The sequence below is a fragment of the Psammomys obesus genome, unplaced genomic scaffold (assembly GCF_907164565.1).
Source record: "Psammomys obesus unplaced genomic scaffold, mPsaObe1.curated_primary_1811, whole genome shotgun sequence".
Taxonomy (NCBI): domain Eukaryota; kingdom Metazoa; phylum Chordata; class Mammalia; order Rodentia; family Muridae; genus Psammomys; species Psammomys obesus.
In genome coordinates this window covers 3,672,686-3,684,087 of record NW_026596125.1, presented here as the reverse complement: position 1 = coordinate 3,684,087, position 11,402 = coordinate 3,672,686, and the positions used below count along the sequence as shown (strand labels likewise).

At 47.6% G+C, this 11,402-nt stretch overlaps 1 protein-coding gene across 1 annotated transcript; it reads left to right on the top strand.

The window, feature by feature from the left end:
- The first annotated feature begins 230 nt into the window (after positions 1–230).
- Slc25a28 (solute carrier family 25 member 28) lies at positions 231–10,739 on the top strand. The gene is made up of 4 exons (XM_055591617.1): positions 231–636; positions 7,518–7,746; positions 8,767–8,823; positions 9,911–10,739. Exons 1-4 carry the CDS (start codon positions 346–348, stop codon positions 10,426–10,428), a joined length of 1,095 nt encoding a protein of 364 aa, XP_055447592.1. The 5' UTR covers positions 231–345; the 3' UTR covers positions 10,429–10,739.
- The last annotated feature ends 663 nt before the right edge of the window (positions 10,740–11,402 follow it).

Genomic DNA, 11,402 nt, shown 5'->3' with positions numbered 1-11,402 from the left:
CCCGCCCCCGAAACGCCAGGGGCGGGCCGATCGGCCAAGTCCGCCAATCAAGGGCCAATAAACAAGAAGCTTCCAAGATCAAAGGGGAAGGGGTGGGACCTGCGGGAAGAATGACAAGCCGTCCGGCGAATGCCACAGACACAATTTTGCTCCGTAGGAAGGGGGCGGGGATACGTTAGGGTCTGCACCAATGGCTATCTGGGGGGCGTGTCCGCGGGGCCAAGCGGGAGCCGGAGGCCCCGGGCTCTCTGGGCCGCGCCTGAGGCGGACGCAACGGGGCCAGGGGGCGGCGGCAGTAGTGGCGGCGGCGGCGGCGCGGGTGGGCGCCGCGGCTGGCCCGAGTGGATGGAGTTGGAGGGGCGGAGTGCAGGCGGTGTGGCGGGAGGACCAGCTGCTGGGCCCGGGCGGAGCCCCGGGGAGTCGGCGCTGCTGGACGGGTGGCTGCAGCGGGGCGTGGGCCGGGGGGCCGGCGGCGGGGAGGCGGGGGCCTGTCAGCCCCCAGCACGGCAGGATCCGGAGTCCGGCCCGGAATACGAGGCGCTGCCGGCTGGAGCCACTGTCACCACGCACATGGTGGCCGGCGCCGTGGCAGGGATCCTGGAGCATTGCGTGATGTACCCAGTCGACTGCGTCAAGGTGAGACCTGGACCGGGCTGCTAAGCGGACCTGGGGCTGACCCGACCCTGAGCCTTGTTTAGAGCCAGAATCCCGACGGAGACCCAGAGCTGATGGGTTCCTTCCTGGCTCCCTACCTCTACGCACGATTTGAACCAATACTCCGTGCACGCAAAGTCCTGTCTGGGAGATGAGCGCAGGCAGGACCCAGGACTTATTTCTAACGGTCAGTGAGATCCGAATCGGGACTCGGAGCAGAAATCTTGTCTGCCCAAAGACCTGATCCCCACCTGGGACTAAGCAGGAATGGGGTGGGATGGGGATCCCAAAGCACAGGTAAGTCTACAACTCGAGTAAGGTAAAAAGCCAGCTGGCGTGAAATCAGACGGTGAACTCCATCTGATAGCTTGAGATGTGCTTCGGGGTCGGAGCTTTCACAGTCTCCTTGCTGCGTCTTCCCTTAAAAGTGACGGGGCCAGGAACTGGAATCTGGGATCTCTCAGCTAAATGAAAGTACGTATTAAATAACCCGTGAGTGGTTGAAAATCATTTTGCACTCAAAAGTGAGAGTTCCAGGCTGCACTGGGTATGGGAAAAGGCGTGTTAAGGAAGAGGTTTCGGTTTCTCTGTGAGGCAAGACTGATAGCCCATCTATTTCCTGAACGTAAAAATTGAGCTGGGATTGAGACTCTATGATGAAGGAGCACATCAGCCTCTACACGACAGAGGTGAAACGGAATGTCTCTCTTTTTGGGCACCTGGACTTGACAGAAAGGGAAAGAGCTGGATATTAGAAAGTAGATGTATATGTGAAAAAATAGAATGAGATTATTAAAGTATGATCAGTGTTGAACGTAAAAGCAATTGCATCCACCTCCAAGCAGAATGGTTAATAGACATAAGGTCAGCTCCTTGGGAAGAAGCCTGGGTGAAGATGGAAACACTGTTTTTCGTTGCTGTTCTTTTAAAAAAATAATTTATTTAATTTTATTATATTTTATGTGCATTAGTGTGAAGGTGTCAGATCCTTTGGAATTGGCAGTATAAACAGTTGTGAGCTGCCTATGTGGGTGCTGGGAATTGAACCTTGGGCCTTTGGAAGAGCAGCCAGTGCTCTTAACCACTGAGCCATCTTTCCAGCCCCTAATTGCTATTCTTGTACTTTAGTAGAGGTGCCAGCTACCAAAGGTGAAGTCTAAACGGAAAGAGAAGTAAGTTGAAGGAGTTGTTGAAATAACTGATGAAAACGGCGCTTTTTTTTTACACGAATTATATAGGCAATATCCTGTCAGTTCCTTGATGTGTGTTTCCTTAGATTGGGATAGCATAGACTTGGGCCATGCAAAAGTCAGTTTCTTCTGCTTGCCTCTGGTTTTAGTACTGTTTTGCAGTTTTGTTAGTAAAGTGGATGAGGGAATAGGGAAAGTACTCCTGAATCTGTGAATGACATTGAGCTGTGGTGAGGAAATGGAGAAAGTGCCCCTGAATCTTTGTGAATGACATTGAGTTGGCCAGTGTTTCAGCACATTACAGGATAACTCCTAGCAAGAGCCATATCCACTGAAAAATGTGGTTAAGTGCACCTGACTGAGGTGAACATTAGCATTTTAAATGTCCTTGTCAACAGAGAGAAATTAGACCATAAACTGGGGTTAAGGCCTCAGATGTTCTTTGCATAGCAGCTTTTTCCAGACAGCTTGCTGTGTCTTCCCTTAAAAGAAACAATAAGGCCTGTGTTAGAGAAATCACTGAATATATAAAAATAACAGTGATTCAGACTTTTAAGCAATAGATTGTAGGTTGGATGGCTTGAGTTAGTGAATGCTATATATCCAGAAGCTAAGACAGTGTAGCCACAGAGTAATTTCTCTCTCAGCTTCCACTACAGCAGGGAGCCTAGGGTGCTATGTTTCAGGATAAGTATCAAGAGAAGACAGATAGAGAAGGTGGAAAATACAGTGTGATAATCTGATCAATTTAAGCATGTTACTTCTAGGATTGGGGAGGTGGCACAGTCAGTAGAGCACCTGCTGGTGCTAAAAGTTGGGCATTGTGGCACTGTAATCCCAGTGTTAGAAAGTAGAGAAGCAGATCCTTGGAGCTCACCAGCTAGCCAGGGTAGCCAAATCCATGAATTCCAGGTTGTAAGAGACCCTGTCTCAAACTCAGTGTGGTAGCACATGCCTTTAACTTCAGCACTCAGGCAGGGCCAGCCTGGTTTACAAAGCTAATTCCAGGACAGCCAGTACTACACAGAGAAATTCTGTCTCTAAAAACACCCCCCCCCCCAAAAAAAAAAAATGCCTCTAGAATATCTTTACGAGGTCAAATCTTTGTCTTCTGACAAGAATCAATCAAGATTATGCAGAAACAAAGACCACCCAGAATCTGATATGGCACATCAGAATAGGCCATACTGCTCGCTCTCTAAACATAGGGAGGAGCTGGCAAACAAATTACCTGAGTTTCTTCTAAGGCCTGTAAATTGAGGGAACACATGAGAAGGGGGTTCCAAAGGTGTGTTGCATAACCAGAGCATTACTGGAGTAAGTTTTGTCTAGCCTTCCAAGGTTAACTATTTTGAATAATAGCTCCTAATCACCTGTATACGTTTTTGGGATTTGTGTTTTTAAAGAAGTTACTGTACAGTATTGCAGTCTTGCCTCTAAACCCTATACTAAAGAATTGGTTATTTGATTTGAAGGACAGATGCCTAAGAGTCCTCCAAAATGCACAAGTTTATCTTAGAATAATCATTTCTCCTTGCTGTTAATGCTGGGAATTAAGTAGTGAGAAGGGAGCCTGGTATGAGTTAGTGTCTGACATTTAATGTTTTTGTGCGGCATGAGTGTAACTCGAATCCCTTCTTTTAGAAAGGGCTTCCCAGCTCATTTGTCCTCTGGCAGCAATGCTGCTTTTCCCAGGGATGGTGGAGAGGAAGAGCTAAGACTGGACTGGAAACAGGTATCAGTTTTGGAGCCCAAAGGGACACCACAGCAAAGGAATGCTGATGTTGTCTCCTGGCGCGCTGGCCTGTGTCTCCCTAGCCACTTATCAGGGTCAAGTTGACTTAAAATATCCTTGGGAAGAACCATGGGAAGTCAGCAGAGCCTTGCTAGGCTATGGTTATCAAGCCAGCTATTTCCATGATCATAATAGGGAGGTTTGGGAAGCCAGATAAATCGCAGTTTCCTTTTCTAGGCCGCAGAGTCTTCAGGCTGCCTTCCTTGTGCAGGGGACCATTTGGGGCTCCGCAGTGGTGAAGCAAGTATCACATAGTACTTCACAGAGGGGAAGAGCAGAGAGAAATCATTCTTGAACTTCAGATGTACAGGGTATCTCTAGGCATCCACCAGTGAAAGGTTAGGAAATGGAATCTGACATGTTTTCTCACACCTCATAATGATAACGAATTAACTGGTAAATGCCAGTTGTTCTTATATTCTCAGCTCTGTGTGAAGTGTTTAAGATCACTGTCATTACTTCACAGATGAAGGAAGGCTTGGAGAGCAGTTAGGTAACTTGTCAAAGGTCAGAGTCTAAGTGGCGGAGCTGTGATTTGATTTCAGTCTGTGACTCATCAACCTTTTTTATAGCTTCCCAAAAGTAGGTTTTAAGAACCAAGCAAACTGAAGAATTGCAGGGGAGCTCACCTGTGAATGTGTAACCTTTAGAGTGACAGTTGGATGTGCAATATAAATTACTGTGGCCCAGCAAACCTCACAGTAAACATACTCACATGTGCTGGCTTTCGAGCGAAGCCTGGGCTGTTGGCTAAGCACCGGCTGATTACCCATGTGAAGTGGTGTATGTAATGCTGCTATGACCTGTCAGTTCTCAGATATAAACAGATATTTTAGAATCATGTTTTACTAATCAAAACCCTTATGTTAATAGTACTTTATAAGTTACAGGTTTTACATGTTTCTCTTAATCCACATAGCATGGCAATTTTCTTTTTCTATGAGCATTTTTTAGATTGTTTTACTTGCATATATGTCTGAACACAAATAAGTGCCTGGTGCCCATGGAGATTAGAAGAGCATTAGAGTCCCTGGAACTGGAGCTATGGATGGCTGTGAGCTGCTGTGTGGGTGCTGGAAATCGAGCCTGTTCCCTCTGGAAGAACAAGTGCTGTTCACTGCTGGGCCATCTCTCCAGCCCTGCAGGAGATATTCAGGGTAGGAGAAGTTGAATGCTGCAGCCTCAAGACCAAGCATGCCAGGCAAAACTGGCACTCAGGCCGGCCTTCCTTTCCAATGCCACCAAAGCATTGAACCCTGCACATTTTTGTTTGTTTTTTGAAACACAGCTTCTCTCTGTAGCCCTGGCTGTCCTGGAACATGCTGGTCTTGAACTCAGAGATCCTCCTGCCTCTGTCTCCTGAGTGCTGGGCTTAAAGGTGTAGGCCAGCAGTGCCTGGCTTGCTTTGCTTTTCTTTAATGCTAGGTAGTGGTGTTTTTTTTCTTTTTTTCTTTTTTTTTTTTTTTTTTATAATACAGCTCTTAATATGTTCTTAAAGATTTCATTATTCTGCACAAAGATTTATTGGCTCAAAATTGTGGGCATCTGTATTTATTTTTGTATTTGAACTATTTTATCCTGGCTCCTGTGTCGTCTGCATAGGGGTACGCTGTTACTGAATTATATTTAAATGTGTCTGTGACTTCTGCACAGTCCAGTTTCCTCATGGGGATGACGTTCTCTGAGGCCAGAGTCTTTCATCACTGGTTCCTAACTGTGCCCGTGGCTCCAGCAGAGCACTGCAGTTTCTGATTCCTCTGGTAGAAGACCAGTTTCAAACAGACTTATGGGAGTATGTGTTGTTAAGCCACCAGGCCCAGATTAAATTACACCCTTTACGTAAAAGCACATGTTGTATTTGGGTGGCTTTGAGACCTGGAAACTGAATGTTCATTGTGATAAGGTGATATGTGATATTTCTGATTGAAGTCTAGCAATTAACATTTTAAGCATGCAATGTTTTGTTAGTAGTGGGCAGGAGAAAATAACTCCAGAGGAATGTAGATCACTTGCGGCTAACCAGGACCTGTTAATCTGGTTAGTTTCTTCTTCTACGCTCTTGGGAAAAGGCCTTCTTCTTGGACCCCAGCTGGCTATTGTGAATCAGGCAGATGGATTCAGGCTTTTAAGTCTAAACTGAATCTGGTGATTGGAATGAAGCAAGAGTTTAAACTGTCACTGGACATCAGTTGTCCCTGTTGATTCACCAGTGGCTGCACTTGTTATTTTCTGAACTAGTGTGGACATGTCTGACAGAAGATTCATTCATTCACTCAGCAGACAAATCCTATAGGTCTGTGTGTACCAGAAGTCAGACATCGCTTTTAGGCTCCATGCTACCTCAGCTTTTAAATATGTCAGTAGACAGAAGATTTTTGTGGAAAGACATACTTCAAAGAAGGTCTGATGAGATAGATTTCCCATTTTCTTTTAAAGATTTGTTTTTTAAATTGCATATAATATGTGTTTGTGCAGGGGAATGGGAGGGGCAGGTGTGTGCACATGGAGTCCAGAAGAAGGCATTGGATCCCCTGGAGCTGGAGTTACAGTTATGAACCACCCAGTAGAAGTACTGGGCACTGAATCTGGGTCCTCTGGAAGAGCAGTGTACATTTGTAACCACTGAGCCATCTCTCCAGGCCTCTTTATAGCAAACCTGTGGAGGTGAGAGGACCACTTGTGGAAATTGTTTCTCTCCTTCCACCATAGAATCCATCCATGTGGATTCCAAAGATCAAACTCAGGCTGTCAGGCTTGGTGGCAAGTGACGGTACTCACTGAGACATCTCACTGGCTAGGTTGTTTTGACAGAGGGTTTTTCTGTATAGCTCTGGCTGGCCTGGAACTCACTATGTGAACCAGGCTGGCCTGGAACTCATAAGATCACCTGCCTCTGCCTCCCAAGTGCTGGGATTAAAGGCGTGTGGATATTCTACAAGTGTCTACTTCACACACTTTCATCACAGTCATTGGCTCTTCAAAAATTGTATTTCCCAGAAACCGGTTTTATTTGCCAATGTTATTTTGAGGATTCAATCAATTTAGATGAGAAGTCTGAACGGTCCCTCAGTTTTAAAGATTAGTTTGGCTCCCCATCTCCACAGTGTGAGGGGCCAGACTTTTCCCTCAGAATCAGCATCTGTTGGGAATGCCATTTCTGTCAAGACTCTTAACATGCAGAGCCAGTTGCCAAAGCTAAAAGTCTAAAAAGATATTAAAAGGTGAGCCTCTTTACATTAGTCAGGGTATCGCGTGGTCAGGGAGCAGGGCCAGGGCTTCTCTTTAGAAATAAAGCACCAAGTGTGTTGTGGCAGTAAATATTTGATGTTAAAGGGTTGATTTTGTTTTTCATTGTGTGTATGTGCCTGGGGGGAGGGGGAGGTGCGTGCGTGTGTGCGTGCGTGTGAGTGCAGATAACCACAGAGGCCAGAAAATTGTGTTGGATCCCCTGCAGCTGGAGTAGCAGGTGATTGTGAGCCACCCAGCGTCCAGCCCTCTGCAAGAGTAGTGTACACTCTTAACTGCTGCACCAGCTCTCCAGCCCTGATCTCTAACCTTAGCCTTAGTTTACTAAGGTAAAAAAGCAGCTTTGTGGGTCTCAGGCTTGATATTTTTTGCTGGGGCAGTGGGTCATTTTGGAGTTGCAGGATGTTGCCAAAAGGTAGTGTTCTCAAGGGATGGAATGGTGTTCTACTTTTGGCTGTGGATGACTAGATGGAAAAAGGGCCAAGGCTCGGAAAGATGAGTCACAGATTTGGGAAGACGTAAAAGCTGGGTGCCAAACACCACTTCCACAGGCTGATGCAGCGCCCGGGGCCTGAGCGATGGGGTGGAGGAGAAGTAAGTTACTGACTTTGCCTTTTTTGCTGTAATTTCAGACCCGGATGCAGAGTCTACAGCCTGACCCAGCTGCCCGCTATCGAAACGTGTTGGAGGCCCTCTGGAGAATTATAAGAACAGAGGGCCTGTGGAGGCCCATGCGGGGGCTGAATGTCACAGCAACAGGCGCCGGGCCTGCTCACGCCCTCTATTTTGCCTGCTACGAAAAGTTAAAAAAGACATTGAGTGATGTAATCCACCCAGGGGGCAATAGCCATATTGCCAATGGTATTAAGTCTTCCTGTGCTGGTCCCCACTTCCCCAACTCTCCTTGCTGCTATCAGCGCTTCCCACTCTCAGCATGGTTTGGAGCTGCAGCTTTGGGCTGGGGTAGGCCAGATGATAGGGGAGGGACTTCCAAACCTGATGTGCTCGGACAGCGGGCTGCTTCAACTCCACTCCTCCTTTGGGCTACCTCAACAAAAGTCACAGTATCCTCCCTTACCTACCAGCTTGACTTTGCTCTCATCTCCCTGGCATCAGCTTCTCATGCCTGGTAATGTGGAGACACACTGGACTACCCCCACTTTGTATTTCTTGGTAGTTGGGTGGTGTCCTGCTGCTCAGGGCAGGCTTGGAGGTGACCCAGCTACTCAAGGAAGATTTTAACGGAACCCCAGCTCTTCACTTCACCTTTTCAGGATCCCACCTGACCAGAGGCATTTGGTGTTATTGAGGACACGGCAAAGCCTTGACAAGTGAATGGTGGTGGGGTCAAGGGACTGTTTGGAGAATCCAGAGGTTTTAGAGGTTGGGTGGAAATAAAGGAAGAAATAGCAACTCAAGGTTCCAAGATTGAAAGCCACGCTGAGTGTGGAGAGTGGATTGTAGTGGTTCAGGACTGAAAGGGAAGGTCTGGACGGGCAGCTTGCAAGCAGTAGGATAAGCAGATTACATTATGAGGCCCTGGCTACCTGGTCCCCGTTCTCCCTGTGCTGGTGGCCAAAGCTGTGCCTGCAGAATACTGCCAGGGCGTATTCTTAGAATCCTCTACTGAAGACATCTGGGCTGTTTTCTTTGCCCCTTTTGGGCCTTCCTGTCAGCTGAGGAATGTGTCTTTTTAAGTCAGGGCTGTATCTTCCTTTCTGGAAGCAGGAGCTCAGGAGCCGTGGGTTCTGAAACCACATCTTTGGCCAGCTCTTACATTCCTATCCTTACCGTTGTCACAGCCACCCACCTTTACCTGGGGCCTCAGCGAATTGCTCACCCTCTTGGCCTTAAATGTGGCAGTTGTTTTCTCATTTGCAGGTGCAGCCGGGTGTGTGGCAACATTACTTCATGATGCAGCCATGAATCCAGCAGAAGGTAAAGACTCCTCAGCCTTCCTTCCAGGCGGCTGCACCTCATCCGGGCAGTTGTATAGTCATGTCTGGTTCTACTGCCTTGCAAAGAAAACCAAAGCCTCTTATTTATCTTGTACCACTAGATGGCGCTCCCTCTGTATGGTCAGTATCTGAGAGGACTCTCCTCCCTTCCTGAGGCAGCACAGTCTTTGGGATTTAATTCCTCTTTGAGGCTTTCCTGGAAAAGCGATGACTCTCTTGGCTTAGTCCAGTGCTTTCCTAGAGGTCCACTTTGTAGTACTTTTGATCTGATTCTTTAAAATTATTTTGTGTTTCTTCAAAGAAGATAGATTTTAACATTTTAAAATTTAAAGTATATATATAGCACTTCTTACTAGAATGAAAGGAGTGAAAGATTCAATTGTATAGTTTAGTCATTTCTTTGCTACTAGGGTAGTAGCTGTTTAGGTGGATGGAAATTTTCCATGTGAGAATTGACGTGATGAGCCAAATTTGAGGGGCTCACATAGCTGCCATGTTCCTTCAGGTCAGTATGTCTGGCATGGCTATGGGGTGAAGAGGGCTCCAGTTAGGCAGAAGTGCACAGAACTTAAACCATGTTATCTGCCTGATGGAAACTAAAGCCAGCACATTGTGAACAAGAATTGTAACTTTTTCTTGATAGCACTTCCTTTTTCCTCCTTTCGTTTTGAGTTCAGTATTTCCCTCCTACCAAGGAATGGGACTACTAGAACTCTGTCCTCTAACTGTGTTCAGTGCCCCTGAGTCCTTCATTGTGGGAAAAGGTTAAAATAATAATATTAGGTCTTTGTTTCACAGAGACCCTTGGAGATTACTAAACTGTAGTTACACCAAGTATTAGCTGCCTAGCTTTAAAGAAATGCTACTGGGAATGGGTTTGTTTTTAAATTTTTCTTATTAACCCTTTGCCTACCATTCCCCTAAAATAAGAGACACACAAACTCTGAGGACACTCACTCATCCTTTTTTCTCTTCCCATTCCATTGGCTGATCTGCTGACTTGGATCATCTGTCACTGGCTGGCTGCTGTCCCCGTTTCCTCCTCTTCCGTCTGATGGCACTCCCAGTGGTCAAGCAGCGGATGCAGATGTACAACTCACCATACCACCGGGTGGTAGACTGTGTACGGGCGGTGTGGCAAAATGAAGGGGCCGGGGCCTTTTACCGCAGCTACACAACCCAGCTGACCATGAACGTTCCCTTCCAAGCCATTCACTTCATGACCTATGAGTTCCTGCAGGAGCACTTTAACCCCCAGAGACGGTACAACCCCAGCTCCCACGTGCTCTGTGGAGCCTGTGCAGGGGCCGTAGCTGCTGCCGCCACAACCCCACTGGACGTTTGCAAAACACTGCTCAACACCCAGGAATCCCTGGCTTTGAGCTCAAACCTTACAGGACACATCACAGGCATGGCTAGTGCCTTCAGGACGGTGTATCAAGTAGGCGGGGTGACTGCTTACTTCCGAGGAGTTCAGGCCAGAGTCATTTACCAGATCCCCTCCACAGCCATCGCATGGTCTGTGTATGAATTCTTCAAATGCCTGATCACGAAGAGGCAAGAAGAGTGGAGGGCAGGCGAGTGATGGGGCTGAGCTCGCCGGGGCCCGACGCTGCTGCCTTCTGCCCCCAGCACTCTGTCTCCCGGCATGCTCGCTCGGTCTCGAGTGCAGTTGGAAAGGATGGAGAGAGCTCTCTGGGCTCTAGTTGGCCAACACTAGTTCTTGCCAACGTCCGCCACCATCATCTTTCCTCCTGGGCCCTCAGCAAGTTCAGCAACGCCAGTGCAGTACCTCTGACAACCTCTCCGTCCTGGGCCTGCGACCCGCTCTAGATCGTTGAGAGAGAGAAGCAGCACATTCCCCTGGTTCCTAATTAAAAAGAAAAAGTCTTTAAATGTTGTGTTGGGTTTCTCTTGCCAGAAGGGCATGTGGTGCTGTCTGCTATTCCTGACCCGACCTGCCTGAGGCGTAAGTCAAAGGAAGGTTTGAGTATGTCTGTAGTTTCCCTTCTGCTGACGTGAGATGATGTCAGAGTTCTAGGCCCTGTTTCCCTTGTCCAGCTAGTCAGCTTCAAGGAGTCTCCCTGAGGCCAGGAGCACGGGGCCTTTACCTGCTGCGCCCTCAGCAGGCGCACCTCATCCAGTTAGTGCCTTTTGTTTAGTCACCAGGGGGCACAGAACTGGTGACCTCTTGGTCCAGATCTGGGTTTTGCTTGAGCGGTGACCATATGCATGTGGCACTTTGCTTTCTAATACAGTTACAGGATTAAAGTGATGCCTTGAAGCCACACGTCCTGAAGACGTGTAAGACTTCATTTGACTTCTCAGTTTTTAGTGTTTTGTGAGAGTGGAGGGCCTCATGACTGCCAGGCAAGTGTTTTACTAGTGAGAGTCGTCATCAGTCTGCTTGACTGTGTGCAGGGTATCTGAGCATACATGATCTCATTTAGTTCTGACAGAGTAGTGATGCAGGCAGTGCAAGTGTCGCTTCTGTTTGACCGACAGGAGCTTGGGGGGGGGGGAGCGCAGCTTACCCACGGCCTAGCAGTCACTGTGAAA

Coding starts and splice junctions, on each gene's coding strand:
- Slc25a28 (XM_055591617.1), top strand. CDS start 346: ATGGAGTTGGAGGGGCGGAGTGCAGGCGGTGTGGCGGGAGGACCAGCT. Junction 637..7,517: donor ACCCAGTCGACTGCGTCAAG/GTGAGACCTGGA, acceptor CTGTAATTTCAG/ACCCGGATGCAGAGTCTACA. Junction 8,824..9,910: donor AGCCATGAATCCAGCAGAAG/GTAAAGACTCCT, acceptor TGGCACTCCCAG/TGGTCAAGCAGCGGATGCAG.